We start from the raw sequence: 24,150 nt of genomic DNA, 5'->3' as shown, positions 1-24,150 counted from the left end.
GAGGAACAACCTGGGCCAGAATTAATCAACACCTATCATAAGTGATTACATTTACGGGGTGACCAGATTATTCTTTCCCTCGTCGAATGGCTCCGTTTGTGTCCTGTTATCTCCTGGGAGCTGTCGCTGCGGCCCTGCGGGAGAAAATACATGTTTAAAACAACAAAAGGACAGCTCGTCTCTCCCATCACATCAAACGCAGTTTCAAACGCAGGAATGGAACGTTCACATGCAGCAGGGGAGAGAGACACCGTTCCGACGACAGAACAGAAAATGTATACTAATACGCAGAGGACAGAAAAAAGGAGAAAAACAATCCATGTGTTTTCCTAGAGCGAGACAAGAAAAGGCTTTTGTTTTTGACTAATTAGATTTCTCCGTGGAGGAAACCTCACGCTTCAGATATTGGCATCGATTTGCTCCACTGCAGAGGTCTGGATGTTTACCTTGTGGCTAATTGTTGGAGGCAGCACCCTGTGGTTGCTCTCATCCCCAGCCTAGCGAGGGCTGCTGTTTCTAGCTCTCATCCCCAGCCTAGCGAGGGCTGCTGTTTCTAGCTCTCATCCCCAGTCTAGCGAGGGCTGCTGTTTCTAGCTCCGTGAGTTTTGGCTCCTGCTTCTCCATTAGAAGGACCTTTGTTCTTTAATGGCTCAAGCAGCGCTAACTTAGTGGAATCAATTAAACTGCTTTACACACCCAGGGTAACGCTAGTTTCAGATGAACACGTGCCTGGCAGAGGGTGTTGGGACGGGACCCCCGGCCTGGCAGAGGGTGTTGGGACGGGACCCCCGGCCTGGCAGAGGGTGTTGGGACGGGACCCCCGGCCTGGCAGAGGGTGTTGGGACGGGACCCCCGGCCTGGCAGAGGGTGTTGGGACGGGACCCCCGGCCTGGCAGAGGGTGTTGGGACGGGACCCCCGGCCTGGCAGAGGGTGTGGGGACGGGACCCCCGGCCTGGCAGAGGGTGTTGGGACGGGACCCCGGCCAGGGGGAACCGCCCAACTTCTGGAAAATCAAAGAGCCGTTCGGACGTCTTCGTGATTGTACTCGTGGAGATTCTTTCTTCTTCTGTGGTGTTTGGTGCTCCTCGTAGACGATGTAACATCCTGTCGCCGCGGCGTGGAGGACACGACCACCATGCTGCTGTCAGCTCCGGGGGTCACGGGGTCACGGCCAGGAAGCAGAGGAAGGGTCTTGAGGAGATAATTGTAAGATCCCATTTTCCCTCCAAAAGAACCACTTTAAACCTCTCAAGTGGACACTCAATCTGATTGGCTCACTGCGGGGTCGGAAATTACTTATCATATGGCGGGAAGGATTGATGAGTGATTCACAGATGCTTGTTAAAATCCAATTCAAACTGAACTAATGATGGCCTCAGCACTGATACAGCGCCTAGATGATGGTGCTTGACAAGGCTGACAACAATAGCTCAATTGAACTGAACCGTAATTTCCTTGATTTGCAAGTCCAATGCTACACATGAAAAGAGTAGTTCTGTTCATCACGGAACGACAGGAGCGGAGAAACAAACCCAATGCTTTTTCTTCTCCACTATAATTATGGGATGTAAAATCTTCACAGGTTGCCGAAGTAGGTGTTGTGTTCTATAAATCATTTCCAGTGTTGATGTGACGAGATGCAGCTGTCATAATGCAGCCTTCCACATCTGGATCATGAACTGAGAAAGAGACACTGCAAGCAGTAGCTGCACAACAACACACAACCATGCTTGCTAGTTTCAATTTAAATGAAAGGTGTGACCCGTGAATTAATCATTTAAACCATTTCTGGATTTTAGACTACATTCACAACAAAATAGTGCACTGTTGTCTAGTGTACGAATCCATAACAATAACACATTGTAGGCTGATCTGAAGGATTTAATTTAATCCTATAAAGTGGCATCTTAACAGTTGATACTGTGGTGAAATCGGGAATTTGTATTCCACACAGTTCAGCCCTCATCTGTGTGTGTGTGTGTGGCGCGTGTGTGTGTGGCGTGTGCGCCCTGCAGACCAGGAGCGGATAGGGAAGGACTCGTCGTACGAGCAGGAGGGGAAGGTGCAGTTTGTGATTGACGCTGTGTACTCCATGGCCCACGCCCTCCACAACATGCACCGGGAGCTGTGCCCGGGCGCGGTGGGGCTCTGCCCCAGGATGGACCCCATCAACGGGACCCTGCTCCTCAAACACATCAGACGCCTCAACTTCGCAGGTCAGTGAGCAAGGCTCCATTGTCTTTTTCTCACTCACAGACACACACACACACAAACACACTCTGACAGACGTGTACTGGCACAAACACATGCACAGATATGACACACACACACAGACATACAGGCACTTACCTACACACAGGTGAGCTTGCATCACACACAGACACACACACACACACACACACACACTGACAGAGACACATACATACACAGTTCTCTATAATAAGACACATAATTGATTTTATGTTCTTGTTTTTATTAAGAGTTTTGTGCTCTTAATAAAATTGTTAAAGGGAGATGGTGTGTTTACCTACCTACCTCTGAAGAGAGACAGGAAAGACAAGGTGTTAATATCCCCACAAGCAGGAACAGGTCTAATGAAATAAGACAAAAGAAGTCGGAAACATCTGTTCAGATATTGCACATTTATTTGTTCTTCCAAAACTGTGACAAGATGAAATCCAAGGGGGGGTACTGCATGTGGAAAGTACCGCAGAAGATCAAGGGTCAGCATAGTTAAGTGTTTTGGTGGTCAGTCAAGGAGCTGTGTGTGTTTACTAGCCACATGGCAGAGTAAACACATCTGAGCTAGCAGGCGCGGTGATCTAGCAGGCACGGTGATCTAGCAGGTGCGGTGAGCAAGCAGGCGCGGTGAGCTAGCAGGCGCGGTGAGCTAGCAGGCGCGGTGAGCTAGCAGGCGCGGTGAGCTATCAGGCGCGGTGAGCTAGCAGGCGCGGTGAGCTAGCAGACGCGGTACGCTAGCAGGCGCGGTGAGCTAGCAGACGCGGTGCGCTAGCAGGTGCGGTCAGCTAGCTGGTTTCTGAGACTAATAAGAGATGCTGCAGCATTCACGCTACTGCACCCGGGAACCTCATACTTACACAGAGCTGGGGTGTGTTGCATCAGCTGCACCACACACAACACACACACAGGACCAACAGATACAACTGCAGGGTCGTTCTTCAAACATAAAATTCATCCCAGTGGCGGCTGGGACTTTGCAGAGGCCTCCCCGCTCAAGGCCCCTCCCCTAAATCCACTCAAAATGTATCTCCATTTACATTTAGCAGACGCTTTTATCCAGAGCAACTTACAGTAAGTACAAGGACATTCCCCCCGAGGCAAGTAGGATGGAGTGCCTTGCCTAAGGACACAACGTCTTTTTACACAGCCAGGAATCAAACCAGCGACCTTCTGATTACTAGCCCAATTCTCTAACCGCTCAGCCACCTGACTCCCTGCATCTAATATCTTATACCACTGCCAATAGACTGATTGCTGTCTACCTTTAACTATAGCATGTATTCAGCAATGTGAGACGAAAAAAAAAAAGTAAAAAAAAAAAAAAAAAAAGCACAATTGCGTCAGCAGAGCAGCAGCCTATTTGTCATTGTCCAAAACCAAAGACAGCGCCACAGCCCTCTGATAGTTCAGCACCGCCACGGAAATAACACACAATTACGGAGGGAAAGGAAAACATTTATTCTTGACAATAAGTAAGCAAGTATATTGGCTGCTGGTGAAGACGTGGTGCTGCTAGCTACCTGCTGCTGCGGTAGTGTTTCGTCTGTGGAGATGCTGCTGATAGCTTCCTCTCTGGAAGCCGTTCAGACAACTGTTTATTGCTGCGCTTTTGAGCCCCGCTTGCATATTTTCTTTTACTTATGTCTCTACCGTCATCTAGCAAAACATAATGATTAGCAGTAGTTGAAACTTGGGGCTCCCAATGAGCAAGTTTTTTACTTTTTTAAATATATATTTTTTATATAGGGAGTCAGGTGGCTGAGCGGTGAGGGAATCGGGTTAGTAATCCGAAGGTTGCCAGTTCGATTTCCGGTCAAGCCAACTGACGTTGTGTCCTTGGGCAAGGCACTTCACCCTACTTGCCTCGGGGGAATGTCCCTGTACTTACTGTAAGTCGCTCTGGATAAGAGCGTCTGCTAAATGAATAAATCTAAATATAGGCCTAGTCTGTTTTTTGCTATGCAGGGCGGGGCCCTTGGGGCCTGCCCCCCCCCCCTCCCGCCTTGCGGGGGTTGCGGGGGACAGCCGCCACTGATTCATCCCCTCCTCATGACTGAATAACACATCTCGGCCGAACATGGATATTTATGGGGTTTCTCGGCAGATTGCTAAAGGGATATAATGAACTTTGTCATTTCTAATCGTGAGGTAAACAAGAGCTGTTTGTGTTTGTGTGGGCGGTGGAGAATCTGTCACTATGTTTTTCCTTTGTCCTCGTCACTTTACAAATTTATTTATTATCATGTTTTGGTATTTCATACTTGATCCACAAATATTATAACACATCACAAAGACATTTGTATGAGATTTTGACGTGTTGACCATTTTCATAAAATCCATTCCAAATGTATTATTCATATCAGGGATGTTGAATTTCTTTTTTAAAAAGACATCACTAAGCCTCTCTAATCTGGAGCTTAAACTTTCCCCCATCTCGGCATTCCGTTGGGCTGTTCTCAGCGGCCTCGGCTTCTGCATCCTCTCCCTGCCTCCTCTCCCTGCCTCACTCAGCTGGGGTGACTCACGCATACCAAACAGGTTATCAAAGGTGGAGGCCGGAGTCAGAGAGCCCCCAGCACCTCCTGCCTCCTGCCTCCCTGCTTCCCTGCCCACCTCTGCCTTTGAAGAGTCACTGAGCAGCAGAACACTTCAATGGGACGCAGATTGAGCAGGGTTACCCATCAGAGTAGCTGTGTCTGCGCCTGTCATGTCCGGGAGAGGGGGGCGTGCGGGGAGAGATGGAGGGAAGAGAGAGGTAGAGAGTGAGACAGGGAGAGAGAGATGGAGGGAAGTGTGAGAGAGATGGAGAGGGATAGAGGGAAGAGAGAGAGGTGAATGAGAGTGCATGTAACCACATCTCAGCTACCAGGCCCAGGAAAGAACAGGATAGTGAAACTGCTACAGATTAACAAGCCAAACTAATTGTGTTCATGTATGGTGTGCAAAAATAATAATCCTACAATGTAAAATTAGGGTCTTTGACATGCCTTGTAGTCATGACTTTGGATCAAGGGTGAGCATTGAATGTTTACACAAGCGGCTGTTTCCTCCTATACTCTCTCAACAACTCTTGTTGTTATGCCTATTGATGCTGCCAGATGACATCTGTGACGATTTCTTTTAGCAAAAAAACCAAACTGTGACATTTGATCAGAAGGAAATTCTATATTAAGCAAACACAATCTGTTCAATTCTGTCAGAGCCTATATTGTGTATAGAAAAACTCCCATGACTGTGTAGAGCTACCAAACTAACATCCTTATAGCTGAAAGCACAAAAGAACAGCCTAATTTTCAGTCTTCATGTTTTGATGCTGTGCTGCTCCAGTAATTCAACCACAAAAATTACTGAAAGGGACACACGATAATCACACATAGGACCGTTTTAATATTCACCTGCTGCTTTTAAAGCCACTTGTCAAAGACAGTAGATTATGTGCTTCAAAATACATTACACAGCCAATAAATACTCTCCTTCCTTGAAGTGTTCCAGACCGGCGTGAGAACTGCATTTGGTAGCAAAGGTCCATTTAGTGAAATTAAGTAATTATGCAGAAAGTGGGAAATGAACTGACACAGATGAACAAATAGCCTACATACACACACGCAAAACACACACAAACGATAACACACACATCAGTGTCGTAGGCGCCGCAGCGACTGAGAGCAAATTGTGTGCACATGGTCCATGTACAGTTCATTAAGCGCTAATGACCAGTGGAACGGATGACGAGCAGAGCTGCCAGTCAAGGTGTCCCCGGCCTGCACACCCCGCGCCCCGCACCCTGAGCCCCGCGCCCCGCACCCCACGCCCAGCCGTGCAGAACAACCACACGTCCCACTAGACCTCATGCTTCTTTACCTCACAGAGGGAGGGGGCACCCGCCACCCTCACAGAGGGAGGGGGCACCCGCCACCCTCCCATCACCCCCTACTGAATATAATCACCTTTTACCGAACCACTAAGTCCAACAGTGTTCCCGGGGTAGTGAAAGAGGTCCCAGGTTTACAGGGCAGAGCTGGTCTACTGTGTGATGTCACTGGCTGTCAGGGTAACGAGCAGTGTCATCTGGGGTTCCTGTTCAGGGTTCGTTAGCGTGTGGAGGTGACGAGGGGCCGAGGCGTTGTGTTGAGACAGGCAGCGTGCGTCATGTGACGGGGCCACTTCTTCATGACTCACACCAGGACTGGTCTGAAACACAACACTGCTGGTCTGATCTAACATACTGCTGGTCTGAAACACAACACTGCTGGTCTGATCTAAAATACTGCTGGTCTGAAACACAACACTGCTGGTCTGATCTAACATACTGCTGGTCTGAAACACAACACTGCTGGTCTGAAACACAACACTGCTGGTCTGAAACACAACACTGCTGGTCTGATCTAACATACTGCTGGTCTGAAACACAACACTGCTGGTCTGATCTAACATACTGCTGGTCTGAAACACAACACTGCTGGTCTGAAACACAACACTGCTGGTCTGATCTAACATACTGCTGGTCTGAACTAACACACTGCTGGTCTGATCTAACATACTGCTGGTCTGAACCAACACACTGCTGGTCTGATCTAACATACTGTTGGTCTGAACCACAACACTGCTGGTCTGATCTAACATACTGCTGGTCTCAACCAACACACTGCTGGTCTGATCTAACATACTGCTGGTCTGAACCACAACACTGCTGGTCTGATCTAACATACTGCTGGTCTGAACCAACACATGCCTTTATCCAAAGCGACGTACAAATAGTGCATGTACAGTGTACAGCAGCAGATCAAGGATCAGAAGTGTGTGTCAGGTGGCTGAGCGGTGAGGGAATCGGGCTAATAATCCGAAGGTTGCCAGTTCGATTCCCGGTCATGCCAACTGAAGTTGGGCAAGGCACTTCACCCTACTTGCCTCAGGGGAATGTCCCTGTACTTACTGTAAGTCGCTCTGGATAAGAGCGTCTGCTAAATGACTAATGTCTAAATGTAAGTGCAGAGTTCCAACAGTGTTCCGGTGGTCAAAGCCAAGGAACGGCCTGTTCTTTTAAAGGAATGCAGCTAAGCACCTGATGAAGTGAAGACACAGAGATGGCCTGATTCTGTACACATGACTAGGCATGACCAGGTAATATGACTATTCCCCTGAGACAAAAAACACTGTAGGAATCTACTGCACCCAAACGTACAAAATAAGAACATTAATATAACATTTTTCAGTTCAACATCATTTGTTTTATCTGCTTCAAATGCAGACAATGTCTATAGGTCATTGAGATGGGGCGAGATAGCTAGGAGTGATCAGGCAAGGTTAGTGATTTAAAAGAGCGATGTGAGCCCATTCTCCATTTTGATTACCGCAATCACTGGTGACTAATGAACAAAAACTATTTGGAGGCTCAAAGCCACAGCAGTAAAGCACAGACCCAAATGAGAATTCTACCGTCAAATGACCTTCAGTCTTTCACGACTAAAAGCGTCTGTCTGTCCTTTATCATTAGACTTGGACACTTTCCTCCTACACTGTGGGTGGAAAGTTTACCACAACCAGCAGAGGCAGTAAGGCTAGAAGAATTAGTGGTGAGTGCATAACATCCAGTAGCTAATAAGGGTGGATGCTAAAGTCAGCTAGCTCAGCTTCTTCGGCTAACAACAGGTGTTGTAACATCGTCAGATACTTGTTGCTCTTCCGTTGTGGAGTCTCTGGCAGTTTAATTTGAATCATTTCCTCAGGGCTGCCAACTTTTCCTAAAACTTTGGAGTGAGATTTGGTATTTTGGGGGGCCAACCCCGTCCGGAAGAGGACAGCTCGCTGGATATTGCAGTACCTTGTTTTTTTGGGAGTGACAAAAAAGGTTTGTGGGGGGAGGGGGGGGGGGGTGTAGCTAGCTATAGAGTTAGATACCAAAAAAACGTATACCAAACGGAAACACAAATTCTCAAGGCCCTAGGCAGTTGCCTAGCGAAGCCTCATGGTAAAACCGCCCGTGGGAAGAATGAATATGTGTCATGAATTCCAGCGTTTCTGTGCCACTGGCGCTAATTCCAGACGGTATGGGCAGGACAGACAGACGCGGAGAAGGAATTGTATCAGGGATTGAGTGTGTACCAGGACTGAGTGTGTACCAGGACTGAGTGTGTACCAGGACTGAGTGTGCTTGCTAAACTCATGCTTACCAGCCTGCCTCTAGAGAAGAAGATGGAAATTTCTCGGCTGGAAGAGATAGTCCAAACAATAGCAACACAGTTAACTCAATTAAATTTCAACGCTTGAAAAAAGGCTGCATTTTTGAGATTACAACTCGACCGTGTTTTGAATACACTTTAAGAAGTAAAAAAATGGAACAGTTAAAGAAGTAAAATTGTGTAACCGAAAATGACAAGTCATTTTCTTCCAGAGTATTCCCTTTCCTGACACAAGACATTTAAATAAACAAAAAACATTTGATGTGCATATTGAGAGCCCACACTGCACAGGTTCAGAAAACCGGTTTTAGAATCTTGTCTTAAACTATCACGTAACTTATCTTAAGCTGTTTTCAAAAGCCTGATGCTTTAATGTGCCGATATCTCTGGTATGTAACGACACTGTGCTCAGACAGAGAGAGAGAGGGAGGGAAGGATGGAGGGAGGGGTGGGGGGAAAGAGGGCGGGAGGGAGGGAGAGAGGGAGGGAGGGAGGGGTGGGGGGAAAGAGGGCGGGAGGGAGGGAGGGAAGGAGGGAGAGAGGGAAGGAGGGAGAGAGGGAGGGAGGGAAGGATGGAGGGAGGGAGGGGTGGGGGGAGAGAGCGAAAAAAACAGATCAAACACTAGAGAAAAAGAATGTTGACTGATAATAAAAACACAAAGCAAAAATAAAGCACTCCAGTTCAGGAGTGTGTTTGTATAAACATGCCCCCCCTCCCCGTCCCCACTCCACACGCACACACACACACACACACACACATACACACACACATACACACACACGCACACACACACACACTCAGAAACACACATCTCCTTATTTCTCTGTAAAATCCCTGTAATCCCTCTGTTCGCGGGCTTCTGCCTTTGTGATGCGTGGTGCATTGTCACTCTGGCTCTGCGTCTGAGCGGCCCGTAATGCTTTAATCCAGAGACTGAGTCATCGAGATGTGGATTAGGGAGTCACATCTCCCACTGCCTGAACAACAAGGCCTGAGGAGGACTCTGCTGAAATCTAGCAGCAGTATCCATCTAACTGCTCCTCCACGGTGGCACCGTGCCCCACTAGTGTAGGTCAGAGGGGGGGCTTAATAATAAGCCCAGTCACAACGGGGGTTCAGGCCTTTTCATCAGGGGTGTGGATGGAAGCCAGACAGATGTTTGTGAGGCTTGAGCTGTGCAGCGCAGTAGAGAAGGAATTACCCTGCATGTGCACTCCGTGAAGAGCAGTGTGACTCGGCAACAAAACCGTCACAACAAGCACCCTCTGTGCTTGTGTTGAGTGTGAAGTCCTAGGAAGTGACGGTGCTCAGCTTAGTCTGTGGGAGTGCCAGTGTGTGAACGGCAGTATTAAGAAGCCACACTTACACTGATGTATATAGAGGGTAAAGTATATGTATGTACGTATGTATATGTATTTTATATATAGCCTATATAGAGAGAGAAAGATTGAGAGAAAGAGGGATCTTTTTGATAATTAATCATCTTGTCTCCCTCGCGGCCCGGGCTCCAGGCATCGCTGGAAACCCTGTGTTCTTCAATGAGAATGGAGATGCTCCAGGTCGCTACGAGATCTACCAGTTCCAGATGAGGAACCAGACAGCAGAGTACAAGATCATCGGACACTGGACCGACCAGCTCCACCTCAACGTGAGCTCCTGTTCCTCCTCCCGCCCCTCCTCTCCCCCCTCTCCTCCTCTCCCACCCACTCCCCTTCTCTTCCTCCTCTCCCCCCCTCTCCTCCTCCTAACCCTCCTCTCCCCCCCTCTCCTCCTCCTCTCCCCCCCTTGCCTCCTCTTCCTCCTCTCCCCCCCTCTCCTCCTAACCCTCCTCTCGCCCCCTCTCCTCCTCCTCTCGCCTCCTCTTCCTCCTCTCCCCCCCTCGCCTCCTCTTCCACCTCTCCCCCCCTCGCCTCCTCTTCCTCCTCTCCCCCCCTCTCCGCCTCACCTCCTCTTCCTCCTCTCCCCCCCTCTCCTCCGCCTCACCTCCTCTTCCTCCTCCCCTCTCCTCCACTTCTCTTCATCCTCCTGCCCCTCCTCTCTTCCTCTGTCCTCCTCTTCCTCCTCCTCTACTTTTCTCTCAGAGACACTGTTCTCCTGCTCTCCTAGAGACTGTCCCCCCCTCCTCCTCCTGAGCGTCTGCTAAAATGACTAAATGTCCTACTGACACTGTGCCGTAGTAGAGCATATGACTTGCAGATCAGAAGGTCTTAAGTTCAAATCCCTCCGCTGCATGTCTCTTTGGATAAATGAATAGATTCCCTTCAGGGATGAATAGTGACTTGCAAATTCCTAATTTTAAATCGGTTTATCCATGACGCATGCATCAATAGTAGTCGCCACCTCAGTTAAAAGCAGTAGTAGTATTTATGTCTGTTTGTCCCTCACCTTATGAGTCAGACACACACTCACACACACACACAATTACTGCTGATGTGGATAGGGGCATTTCAATCAGGAGAGAACTGGGATGAGTGAAAGATGTTTATTACAGAATAATAAATGTACTATGGTGTTTAGAGCTTGAACCCCACGGGGAATTATATAGATCAACGGGCGCCTGCCCAACACTCGAAGAAGAATCCCCCACGGAGTCCAGACACTGGTGGCGGTGACGGCAGCCGACGACCAATCAAGCTGAAGACTGAGACAGGAACCTGGTGGCGATGGGGTGGTGGAGAGTCAACCTAGAACTCCAGTAGTCAGTTCATGGGTTTTAGAGGAGTGGCTTTTAAGGGAGGGGATATTTCGGTTTGAATCCTTTCAAACTCAAGCTAAAATTGTTAGGTACGTTAGATGTCGGTGTCGTCATAGCGACGGGTTCTGTCCCCGAAGCGTCTGAATATTTAGAGCATGAGAAGGTATTGACAAGGTCCCCAGAGCTCAGGGTTCCAAACCACCTCCACTACAACTGGTCGCCTCTCTTGGCTGTCCCTCAACACCTGTTTGTTTCCAGGTCGTGTGATAGCTCTCCGTGGAGCGATTAGTTTAGTTCTGCATCGTAAGTCTTCCTAAACCAGCACTTAGTCCTGTCCTCTTCACAGGTGGGAATAACGATTAACATGTGAATTGTGATGAGAAATAAATAAATGGAAACAGGGAGGGAGGGAGGGGGTGGGGGGGACAGAGGGGGTAGGAAGGGTGAGATGGAGGGAGCGAGACTCTTTCCATACGGTCTTAGATGATTAATCCTGCCTGAGAGAAGCAGGTACCTGGACATAAGAGTGTGGTCTATAAAAATGAATTATATGTTGCTGCACACAATACTTGGACAGCATAAAGAGAAGGTGGCCTTGGGAAACAATAATAAGTGAGAGGAGAAGAAAATAAATCCTGTTGCTACAAAGTGGACTTTAGTGGCTTTTTACCTTCTTCAAAGCTGGGTGTTCAGCGAGTGTTTTCTCTGGTCCTGGTGACTCCAGACTCCTGCTGAGTGTGCTGCGAGTGTTTTCTCTGGTCCTGGTGACTCCAGACTCCTGCTGAGTGTGCTGCGAGTGTTTTCTCTGGTCCTGGTGACTCCAGACTCCTGCTGAGTGTGCTGCGAGTGTTTTCTCTGGTCCTGGTGACTCCAGACTCCTGCTGAGTGTGCTGCGAGTGTTTTCTCTGGCCCTGGTGACTCCAGACTCCTGCTGGGTGTGTTAGTGTTCCTGACTCCAAACATGTCTTTTCCTATTAAGGATCCTTTGAGCTGTTAATTAAATGCACATTAAGGGACACGTTTTGCCCGCTATGAATTTAAACAACCATTCAAGAAAAATTCCAAGTTAATAACAAAACACAGAAAATGAAAATGCTAAATATACTCCTTTGAAATTACAAAATACTGTTTATCTTTCTTTTTTTAAGAAACTGAAATGGTTATTAGCAGACAGACAGTAGTTAAGGATGCAAGCACTTCACGCGGAGCTTCCCTCTCTTCCTTTGTCTCTCTCTACTCCGACCACCACTTCCTCCCTCTCACCTCTCCCTCTCTCCCCTCACCCCCTCCTCCCTCCCCCAGGTCCGGGCCATGCACTGGCCAGGTAGGGTCCAGCAGGTGCCCTCGTCCACCTGCAGCCAGCCATGCCAGGCGGGCGAGAGGAAGAAGACTGTGAAGGGTATCCCCTGCTGCTGGCACTGCGAGCGCTGCGACGGCTACCAGTACCAGGCCGACACCTTCACCTGCAAGATGTGCCGCTTCGACCTGCGGCCCAACCCCAACCACACGGCCTGCGTGTCCATCCCCATCGTCAAGCTAGAGTGGAGCTCTCCCTGGGCCGTAGTCCCCCTGCTCATCGCTGTGGTGGGGATCCTGGCCACCGTCTTCGTGGTGGTCACTTTCGTACGCTACAACGACACGCCCATCGTCAAGGCGTCCGGCCGTGAGCTGAGCTACGTCCTCCTGACGGGGATCTTCCTGTGCTACGCCACCACCTTCCTCATGATCTCCGCCCCTGACGTGGGCATCTGCTCGCTGCGCAGGATCTTCCTGGGGCTGGGCATGAGCATCAGCTACGCCGCGCTGCTCACCAAGACCAACCGCATCTACCGGATCTTCGAGCAGGGCAGCATGTCGGTCAGCGCCCCTCGCTTCATCTCCCCTGCCTCCCAGCTCGTCATCACCTTCAGCCTGACCTCGGTTCAGCTGCTGGGCGTGGTCATCTGGTTCGGCGTGGACCCCTCCCAGGCCATCATCGACTACGAAGACCAGCGGACGTCCAACCCGGAGCAGGCTCGCGGCGTGCTGAAGTGCGACATCTCTGACCTGTCTCTCATCTGCCTGCTGGGCTACAGCATGCTGCTCATGGTCACCTGCACCGTCTACGCCATCAAGACCCGCGGCGTGCCCGAGACCTTCAACGAGGCCAAGCCCATCGGCTTCACCATGTACACCACCTGCATCATCTGGCTGGCCTTCATCCCCATCTTCTTCGGCACTTCGCAGTCCACCGAGAAGGTAAACAAGACGTCCTGTCCTTTTATTTTGTTGTTGTGGGGTTATTTGATGATGTTTTGTACTGCTCTATTCTGCTCTACTCTTCTCTGCTGTATTCTGCTCTGCACTGCTCTGCTCTGTGCTTCTCTGTTGGGGTTGTGTTTGTGTTGGTATCAGGGAGAACAGAAGCTGATCTAGCAGCTGTGATTATAGGATTTAGAACTCTGTGTTCTCTGTGGTCTGGCAAGACGTGGCAAGACGTCCTGCCCCCTTTCTCCTCCTCCTCTTCATTCACTTCCTCCTCCCCCCTCTCTGGGTGAGGATGTGGACATGACTGAACATGAGGCTGGCTGAGGGGGCCAGAGAGAATGATGCTGAACAAGCAGCTCTGCGATAGTGGATTTTGTGAAAATGGGCCCCTGCAGCCGTTAGTTTTATGACGATGGTGAAAGGAATTACAAACGCAATTTGTACAGTTTCATGTCTTCTATCTGTCTGGGTGAGAACCCCTTTTAAAAGTGACTTCGGAAACTTCTCCTGGGGCCTGAGACAAATCATACCCATGTCACTCTTGTGACTCATAAAATTTACAACTATGCTCTATTCTGCTCTACTCTGCCCTGCTTTATTCTGCTCTACTCTACCCTACTCTGCTCTTCTCTGCTCTACTCTAGCCTGCTCTACCCTACTCTACTCTGCTCTACTCTACCCTGCTCTACCCTAGTCTACCCTACTCTACTCTGCTCTACTCTACTCTACCCTACTACACCTTAATCTACCCTGCTCTGCTCTACTTTACACTGCTCTACTCTTGTTCTGCCTTGTCACATTAATCACACTATCTCCCCCCCCCCCTCCCACTCACTTCCTCCTGGAGGGAGAGCTTCAGTCAGCTCTGCTTTCTCTGTCTAATGTGTTGTTGGACCACGGCCTACATGGGAGAGTTCACCTCCACCAGAACAGAAGCCCAGGGGACCAGCACCTCTCCACACTCACTCTGATTATTCAGCACATGGGTTTCCTAGATGCGTGAGTTCTAAATATTTCCGATGCTGCCACCAGAGTGAGTTATTTTTCCGAAATGGAAGCTAGCCAGCTTTAGTTAGCTTCCGTTACCTAGCAACCTAGCATAGTACTTGTAGCAATGCTACTACCTGCTAGGGTTACTTGTTAGCTTCCTCATTGTAAATTTTGAAGCCATACTGTAGCGTTTGTCACATAGCATTTGTCTATCGGAAAATAGTCAGTTGGTCACATATGTGCAACGCTACTCCTTCACAGGTTAAACCTGTCAACTAACATCATCACTTGCATCTCTCTCTCTCTCTAGCTCTCTCTCTCTCTCTGTCTCTATATCCCCCTTCTCTTGATTTTGCTCTCTCCATCTCTGTCTCTCTCTCCCTCCCTCCCTCCCTACATAAAAACGTGTGTGTGTACTGTCTACACCAGATATCATGGTCATCATTGGTTGTATTAACTCACAGTAATAGCAGTCTGGATCAGCCGTGCTACAGACCCAGCCTGTTTGCCCGCTACACCCCCGTTTGTCTAACAGCTGCATATATAGGACGATGGATTTATATTTATAAACGACTTCTTAGTTTATGCTGCCTGTCTCTGACCTAGAAAGATGAAAGAGAATTGTGAAATCATAGTGATATTCAGCATCAGCTTTTCTGAAGATGAGGCAATCCATTAGCCAGCCTGTCTTTGAACGGAGGACTGGGTGAAGGAGGGAGAAAAGAATGAGACAGACTCTCAGTCTCTTTAGTTTCTGTGATGCACTCAGACCAAGAAGAACTAATTCAATTTGAAAACCTGGAATAGTTCTCTCACCGAGGCTTACGATAAGAGCCCTTTCTTCTCCCAAATGTTATTAGTCCATTAATTAATTTGTTTTTCCCACTGAAAGCTGCCAGACTTCATGCTCCTTCACAGCAGACGGGGGTTTGGTCTCTGGGGCCGGGAGAGGAAGGTGAGACCAGATGTGGAAAACAGGTTCTTCTTGAACATGGACATGTGTGGCAGATCAGGACCCCTCCAGCCCTGATCTGAAGAACACCAGGCTGTTTGCATCCTGTGCCGCCAGGCAGGAAGTGAGTTCACCTGTTTCAAATGAATGGGTGGTTAACAAGCTCTGTGGAAGCCGGGTAATGACCATTCATTTGAATCAGGTGTGTTGGAGCAGGGAAACATCTAAAACATGCAGGACAGCGGCTCCTGAGGACCGGAATTGGCCACCACTGCTATAGAGGATCTACCAAACCCTATAGATCTACAGGACCCTATAGAGGATCTACAAGACCCTATAGAGGATCTACAGGACTCTATAGAGGATCTACAGGACTCTATAGAGGATCTACAGGACCCTATAGAGGATCTACAGGACCCTATAGAGGATCTACAGGACTATAGAGGATCTACAGGACCCTATAGAGGATCTACAGGACTCTATAGATCTACAGGACCCTATAGAGGATCTACAGGACCCTATAGAGGATCTACAGGACTATAGAGGATCTACAGGACCCTATAGAGGATCTACAGGACTCTATAGATCTACAGGACCCTATAGAGGATCTACAGGACTCTATAGATCTACAGGACCCTATAGAGGATCTACAGGACTCTATAGATCTACAGGACCCTATAGAGGATCTACAGGACTCTATAGATCTACAGGACCCTATAGAGGATCTACAGGACCCTATAGAGGCTCTACAGGACCCTATAGAGGCTCTACAGGACCCTATAGAGGATCTACAGGACCCTATAGAGGATCTACAGGACCCTATAGAGGCTCTACAGGACCCTATAGAGGATCTACAGGACTCTATAGAGGATCTACAGGACCCTATAGAGGATCTACAGGACCCTATAGAGGATCTCCTCTATAGAGGATCTACAGGACCCTATAGAGGATCTACAGGACCCTATAGAGGATCTACAGGACCCTATAGAGGATCTACAGGACTCTATAGAGGATCTACAGGACCCTATAGAGGATCTACAGGACCCTATAGAGGATCTACAGGACCCTATAGAGGATCTCCTCTATAGAGGATCCCCAGGGCCTTTCAGCCTCCCTGACAGCATCCAGAATCGCATCAGTGAGTCTGACTCAAACTAAAACGCTTAATTTCCAGATCAAGCAGAAGACAGCAGTGACAGCCCTTCCAGCTCCGGCTCGTAAATAATGTTCTTCTTTAAGAAATGAGCGTGTCACAACAGCAGCAGCTCCTAATCACCGCGAGTGACAGACCCAACAAAGGCAGGCAGGGCAGCATGACGTCTCCCAGAGCAATTAAATACTCCCCGTCCCACCCAGGCTCTGATTTACCTCGTGTGTCCGTCTGATCGCCAGCCCGATCACCCGCCTGTGCTGGCGCCCGTCACCCTACTCGGTGGGCATAGCCGCGCCCTCATTTATCTGTCCTTGCGTGGCAGGATTGTTTCTGTGTGTATGTTTGTTGGGGGGAGGAGGGGAGCACATTGTGTGTGTGTGTGGATGATCTTGGGGACAGCTGTGTGTGTGTGTGTGTGTGTGTGTGTGTGTGTGTGTGTGTGTGTGTGGAGGGGGCGTGTGTGTGTGTGTGTGGAGGGGGCGTGTGTGTGTGTGTGTGTGTGTGTGTGTGTGTGTGTGTGTGGAGGGGGCGTGTGTGTGTGTGTGTGTGTGTGGAGGGGGCGTGTGTGTGTGTGTGTGGAGGGGGCGTGTGTGTGTGTGTGTGTGGAGGGGGCGTGTGTGTGTGTGTGTGGAGGGGGCGTGTGTGTGTGTGTGTGTGTGTGTGGAGGGGGCGTGTGTGTGTGTGTGTGTGTGGAGGGGGCGTGTGTGTGTGTGTGTGTGGAGGGGGCGTGTGGATAAGCTGGTCTATCTATAGTGTGTGATCACAGATCCTGATGTTAGTGATGATGGGATAGCTCACCTGTGACACACTCTCTATCATGGGCTGACAGACAGGTGGGGTGGGGGAGGGACAGGTGGGGGGGTGACAGGCGTGAACGAACGCTTCACAATAGAGTTATGGGGAAAGGTTTCTCTCCACAATGGACTCAATTGAAATGCAATCATCCCAAATGGAGAACCCTGCCATTACGGTCCCTGCACGGGTGATTGAGTGACTGAGTGGGTGTTGTTTATATCCTCATGAAGTCACCGTCATGTCGTTGCCAGTGACAGCAGGGTGATGAAAATGCTTGTCTTTGTCCTGCTGAGGAGGAGAGAGAGAAAGAGGGAGGAGAGATGGAGGGAGGAGAGAGGGAGGAGAGAGAGAGATGGAGGGAGGAGAGAGAGATGGAGGGAGGAGAGAGGGAGGAGAGAGATAGATGGAGGAGAGAGATGGAGGGAGGAGAGAGATAGATGGAGGAGAGAGATGGAGGGAGGAGAGAGAGAGATGGAGGGAGGAGAGAGGGAGGAGAGAGAGAGATGGAGGGAGGAGAGAGAGAGAGAGATGGAGGGAGGAGAGAGGGAGATGGAGGGAGGAGAGAGGGAGGAGAGAGAGAGTTGGAGGGAGGAGAGAGGGAGGAGAGAGAGAGATGGAGGGAGGAGAGAGGGAGGAGAGAGAGAGAGGGAGGAGGGAGAGAGATGGAGGGAGGAGAGAGAGAGATGGAGGGAGGGAGGAGAGAGAGAGGGAGGAGAGAGAGAGATGGAGGGAGGAGAGATGGAGGGAGGAGAGAGAGAGAAAGAGGGAGGAGAGAGAGATGGAGGGAGGAGAGAGAAAGGAAAAGACAAAGAGAGAGGGTGAGAAAGAGGGAGGAGAGAGGGAGATGGAGGGAGGAGAGAGAAAGAGGGAGGAGAGAGAGAGATGGAGGGAGGAGAGAGGGAGGAGAGAGAAAGGAAAAGACAAAGAGAGAGGGTGAGAAAGAGGGAGGAGAGAGAGGGAGACAATGAATGAGAAAGGAAGCAGAGAGAGTGAATCCTGGTAGCTGTGTAGAGGAGCAGACAGCCCTCCAGGTTCTCTTATTCCATAGCTTCATCTCACTCATTAGTGCTGCAATGACGCAACTATGTGTGCATAGCCCGGGGCTAGTGCTATTGATGACTGGATGAGGAGGTGTTTGGGCACACGGGGGGGGGGGGGGGGAGGAGAAGGAAGGAAGGATGGATGGAGGGAGGGGAGGATGGAGTGAGAGATGTGTGTATATACGAAGCAGCACAGAGCCAGTCACACATACAGAAACAAACCCATCTCCCCAGGCGAAGGGCACGGCAGGCCTGAAGCCACGCAGAGTTAAACTGTGAAGCAGTTTCACCAGCAGGAGCCCTATAGATCTGGCTCTGCTGGAGGGACAGGTGTCCATTACACATCCACACACAGGTAACACCACACAGCACTGCCAAACAGAGGGAATCAATCGTCTGATTGGTTGGGGGGGGGGGGGGGGGTGTCAGTGGGATTGAGTTTGATTGGTTCCAGTGATGGTGACGGCCAGTGAGTGGCAGTCACCAGCAGGCAGCTGTGACAAAGCCACACTCCTAATTAAACAGTCGTGTTTTTTCGTGCAGGGTTTTCTTCATTCTGATGATCTGGGTTTAGCCGCCGAGGATTGTGGGAGCCTGTTGTTTTATGTTTTGAGCTGCCTGCTCTTTAATCCTGCTGGCGAGAGAGCGGTCAGGTCAACGCGTCCTGCAGCTGACATCGTGTGTCCCCAGACAGGCCTGTTGGATGTTGTCATTAAAGCCTCTTATTAACGCACCACGGCACCGCAAACACTTCAAATGGAGCAACGGATAAGGATATTCAACAAGATCCCTCCCTCGCCATCCACAATGTTCAGCCGAGTATAAAATTTTCATGAGGTTGTTTCGTTTTATGGGGCATCTTGTATCGGATCAGAATTGGACGCTATCGACTTGTGGTGAAATTAATTTCAGAGCAGACGGGAAGGGCGTATTAAAGCTAGACTGCAGAACATTAAAACAAACAAGGTTGGCTTGGCTGCCACTGTAAGAGCTGATGAGGCGTTGATTGGGAATGAAAACAGGATGAGTCTTTTCTCTTTCGCTCGCGGACACACTCCATCTCACGGTTTCAAACCTCCGCAACAAAACGTGTCTTCTTGGAGCTGTACAGACTGCATCTGTTTGGAAACAAACCTTGTAAACACGTGGATGAAGTGATATCCTCTGGAAATACAACCCCGGTTGTTTAATCACCTGCAAGCCCACCTTCAGCAGTGTGACTGAGGACTGGATGTGTTTCCATGTGAAACCTTCACCTCTATTCTGGTAATGAGCAGGCCGGTGTGCTGCTCTAGCAGCCTGTTGTGTTGCTCTCTCAAATCCGATCTAACTTCGGTCATTATGCGTTTGTGTGTCTGTGTGTGGGTGTGTATATCTTCTGTGTGTGTGTGTGTATATGTCTGTGTGCCTCTTCCAGATGTACATCCAGACCACCACCCTGACCATCTCCGTGAGCCTGAGTGCGTCCGTGTCTCTGGGCATGCTCTACCTGCCCAAGGTGTACGTGGTCCTCCTGCACCCCGAGCAGAACGTGCCCAAGCGCACGCGGAGCCTCAAGGCCGTGGTCACCGCAGCAACCATGTCCAACAAGTTCAACCCCAAGGCCAGCCTCCGCCCCAACGGAGAGGCCAAGACAGAGCTGTGTGAGAGTCTGGAGACTCAAGGTGAGGCTGGGGGTGAGGCTGGGAGCTGGGGGCTGGGGTGGGTAGGGTGAGGATATGGCTGGGGTGGGGGGCTGGAGATTTAAGGTGAGGATAGGGTTGGGGGTGTGGCTGGGAGCTGGGGTGGGTTGGGTCAGGATATGGGTGGGGTCGGGGGTGGGGCTGGAGACTCAAGGTGAGGGTCCCTTCTAGTGATATATGCTTGCAAATATCACTAGAAGGGAAAACCTTAAGGGACATAAGTCATAGAGGTTAGGACCAATTTTTACACAGGATTTACCAATTTCTTCATTTTGATGCAAATTTTCAACTATGATGCTGCTATATAGCCTATCACCATTCCCTCTTGCAGGGGAAATGAGAAGACAACCGTTTCATTCTACACTTCACTCTTAGTATTTTGAATTTTAAATGAGCAGCAATCTAGTATGCATTTTTATATAAAATATACAGAAATATCAGTTGTAAAAAATCTGACCCATCTGCAACGGATGCAAGCACACCCCACAATTTCCTCAGAAATTGTACCCTCTCTAGTTTGAGCATTGGCGATTTTAGACCGATTTTAGGGGTGCTCAAGCACCCCTAAATTTCAGCTGAGCACCCCTAAAAATAATAATAATACAAAAATAAAAAATATACATTATTATTGTTCATTATCATTTGATGCTGGTAGTTCATGAAGAAAGGGATATCCTTAGTTTTTTCATTCATTCAATATTTTGCATAATAATAATTATATATATATTATAATAATAATTAATTGTTATCCAGTGAAATTAAGGATTTATTAGCAAGGGGGTTTAACACTTTTGCAAGGCACTGTATTCATGTCACATTCTCATTGGGGGCTGAGCACCCCTAAAGGTCTGATCATAGAATCGCCCCTGAGTTTGAGTATATTCCATCTCTCTGTCATGGCTTCATAATATTCCAAACCCTTTACCAAAGGGAGTGAATAGCTGCAGTGTGCTCATTACTTATGCGGTGCGTAAAAAAAAAAAAAGAAAGCACAACGAATCCATTCAAACAGTGTGGTGCTTTAAGTGTGCTGAGGTCGGACTGGGAAGGAAAGCTCTGTACCAACAAAACAACCAATCATGTGTGTGCGCTGTAATAGCAGTTTCTCCACCCGGGAGAAGGTTGAGGTGAACGCGGAGAGCATTTCAATCACGCCCGATACATCCACCTTCCTTTCCTCCCTCATCTCACAATAACATCAACAGTTGCATTTCACCGCATGCTCACTAAGTCTTCGGCCGATCTAGCTAAATGTACTTTCCTCTGCCGTTTGACGTGCAGACCGTTCAGAAGCGCTGAGTAAAATGGAGGAGTAAATAATTGAGAAGCAGATTAGCTTAGTCTGCGAGTCAGCCAACCCAGAACCCCCCGCCCTGCCTCATTTCAATACCAATACAAAAGTTCCATACTGCAGTCGCAGGGACAAAGACTTGCGTTTTACACAACAGAGGTACGCCTAAATAATGTCTTCCTCGCTATTGACTCGGCAGAAAGCGCTCAGGTGACGACCGGTATACAGTGTGCTCCAGGACCTTATCAGGACGCTCTGTCGCAGAGACTCACCCTCCTGTCTGTTTGCAGTCGGGCGTAATGACGCATGCAGAACATACTGTTTCATTCTCGCTAGCCTCTGTTCGCCAACAACAACAGCATTGTCCCTTTCACACACAGACGTGGAAAATAACTGTGGTGTTGAAATTGAGAGGGCACAAATGTTTGGAGAAATGCTGATGCGATGCTGTGCATTGTGACGAAGGATGGGGGTGTTCTGCCACATCAGGGAGAGCCCAGAACTTGAAACAGCCACAAGTGGCTAGACAGGAGATGGAGAGGATCTGGCCCCCGTCGTTTGCTCCTCCTAATGGTGCTGACAGGATTTCCAGACTCCGGCAGCGCAGGGCTATCTGAATAAAGCACCATTTATCATTGTCAGTGTCATCGCAGACACGTCGTTTGATCGAATTGAGAAATGTCTGGGCCGCTGCTCCTGCTGGCCCCTGGATAGCGGGACGTCAGGGTTTATCTGCTCCTCTCCAGCAGAACAGACCCCCCGGCCAGGAGAAGCAACAGGATAGGGAAAGGGACGGGATGGGAGGGGGAGGAGAGGAGAGGAGGGGAGAGGAGGGGAGGGGAGAAGCAACAGGATAGGGGAGAGGAGGAGAGGAGGGGAGAAGAGGGGAGGGGAGAAGAATGGAAAGGAGGGGAGAGGAGAGAAGGGGAGGAATGAAGTTTAGGAGGTAGGAAGAAGGAGGGGAGGGGTAGGAAGTAGGAGGTGAAGGTAGGAGGTATTGAGACTAACACTTGAATGTTGAACAGGCTGAAATGAAAATGTTTTCATGTTTTTCAGAAGAAATAACCTTGACCCAATCTTGATTTGATTTTCCTGGATTTCCTGCTTCTCTTTCAGCCTTTGCTTCAAAGCAAACCTACATCAGCTATAGCAACCATGCTATCTAGAAGACGCCATCATCATTTTCCTTCAGGATTGGCACCTCACTATGGACTGTTATGAAAGAGAGAGTAATCAGCGATGAGGATGACAGAGGTGTTCGCTACACAGACCACAGCAGACAGATCAAACAGAACTGATGAACCAGCAGAAGACCTCCTCTCAGGACCAGATGCTGAATAATCCTGAATTTCCATCTTCCATCAGCCAACACAAAACACCAACGCTGGTTTGTTGGAGGGGCGGGGCTCTCTATATGGGTTACCTTGGAGCTACGCTCTGTCGCCATGACGTCTGTACCTTGGCGTAACGCAGCGACAAGCCACCAACGCCAGTATGTGTTCAGGTGGAACGAAACGCTGGTTTTGTGATGTGTGATGAATGTTGTTCTCGAAGCTTCGCAGAGACGTGGCAGGTGGACCAGAAGGACACATCTGGATTCTACTGAGAAGGATTAAGGGCGGATGGTCGTTTCTAAACATGTTCCCAGAGAGAGAAAAAATATAATCACTAAGAAACTTTTCATAAAATGTCGGAAAACTGAATGACCCCATGATTTGTTTCGTTCTTTTCCCCTCTTAATGTCTTTATTGAGTTGACAAAAATGAAGATGGCAACTAGGAAGATTGGTCATTCTTGATTTTGAGCATGCCAGTTTGAACATCCTGTGTTGTGTTGTTAAAAGAAAAAAATAGTCTTTGGAATGCGTTCAAACTCCGTGTTGTTGCAGCTGTTTGGCCCAGATTCTGTTGTACGTAAAAATCTACCTGGTGATGGTCTAGTGAGTGATATTTGTTTATTTGTGCTCAAGTACGGCCACATTATGACCAGCAAGCAAAGCCTGTTACTGCCCTCTGCATCTGTGCTTTCATCCTGTGGGCCGTGGCTAGAAGCCTTAGAGGGTTTTATTCTTTTCGTAGCCCAACAACCATCTGTCCTCATGGACTCTCCCTTCACTGCCAACAACCTCTCCCCTGTCTACAGCAGACAGGGTATCACAGCTCATCTATACTCCAGCATACGCGCTCCATCCAGGGTATGTCATACTGTTCTCACCCTGGCCGCCTACAGTAACGATTGAACGTTGATTAATCGATCCACACCGGCTTAATGCAGAAAAGGGAACTATTATAATTGGATCTTGAATGTGTCGTGAAGGCATTTGACTTCATTTATAAAGGAGGTGGGGGGGGGGGGGGATATATGTGACTGAGAGTTTCCTGCCAGTCACCTTCGTCTGGCTGCTTGGGTCCATGAGAGGGCCGCAGAGTGGAGGCCTCCCACCTGTGTTCAGGGAAACGTTTGTGTTGTGGACTCACTGCTGCTTTTAACCAACGCCCTCACTCCCCCCCCCCTCCCTTCTGTATTACTTTCAATGCCATTTGTGTTGCAGATTAAAAATATGTAAGTGCTGACCAAATTAATTGGCAAGTTAATGTATGTTATTAAATAGATTGATGATGTCTGCTTATACGTCCATAAAAAAACTGAAAAAGTAATCTAAAAGAAGCAGTGCCTGGCTATCTGAGTATTTGTAAAACTTCATGAAAAGTAATGAAGTCTTGTGGAGCATGTCCAGTTTTTATACAAAAAAATATTATTTCTAATAAAAACGTTTTGAAAATTCCAAGTTTTCCTCGCCCAGATTTGTTATGATCATCACGTCTTGTCAACAGAAAACAGGAAGTCTCCCATCAGACCAAAACAGGAAGTAGAGGAAAGACT

General features: G+C 48.9%; 1 protein-coding gene across 1 annotated transcript in view; it reads left to right on the top strand.

Moving 5' to 3' along the window:
- The window catches only part of grm4 (glutamate receptor, metabotropic 4), a 96,253-nt gene extending 72,651 nt beyond the window's left edge, over nucleotides 1-23,602 (top strand). Inside the window, exons 6-10 of the mRNA XM_067260683.1 lie at nucleotides 2,017-2,217; nucleotides 9,934-10,070; nucleotides 12,420-13,355; nucleotides 19,712-19,958; nucleotides 22,384-23,602. Coding sequence (XP_067116784.1) covers nucleotides 2,017-2,217; nucleotides 9,934-10,070; nucleotides 12,420-13,355; nucleotides 19,712-19,958; nucleotides 22,384-22,433 — 1,571 coding nt within the window. The 3' untranslated portion in view covers nucleotides 22,434-23,602. The remainder of the gene's footprint in view (nucleotides 1-2,016; nucleotides 2,218-9,933; nucleotides 10,071-12,419; nucleotides 13,356-19,711; nucleotides 19,959-22,383) is intronic.
- The last annotated feature ends 548 nt before the right edge of the window (nucleotides 23,603-24,150 follow it).

Source organism: Osmerus mordax, chromosome 1 (genome assembly GCF_038355195.1).
Source record: "Osmerus mordax isolate fOsmMor3 chromosome 1, fOsmMor3.pri, whole genome shotgun sequence".
NCBI classification, from domain to species: domain Eukaryota; kingdom Metazoa; phylum Chordata; class Actinopteri; order Osmeriformes; family Osmeridae; genus Osmerus; species Osmerus mordax.
Note: the sequence above shows the minus strand (reverse complement) of the source record. Positions and strands in the feature narration are given on the sequence as shown.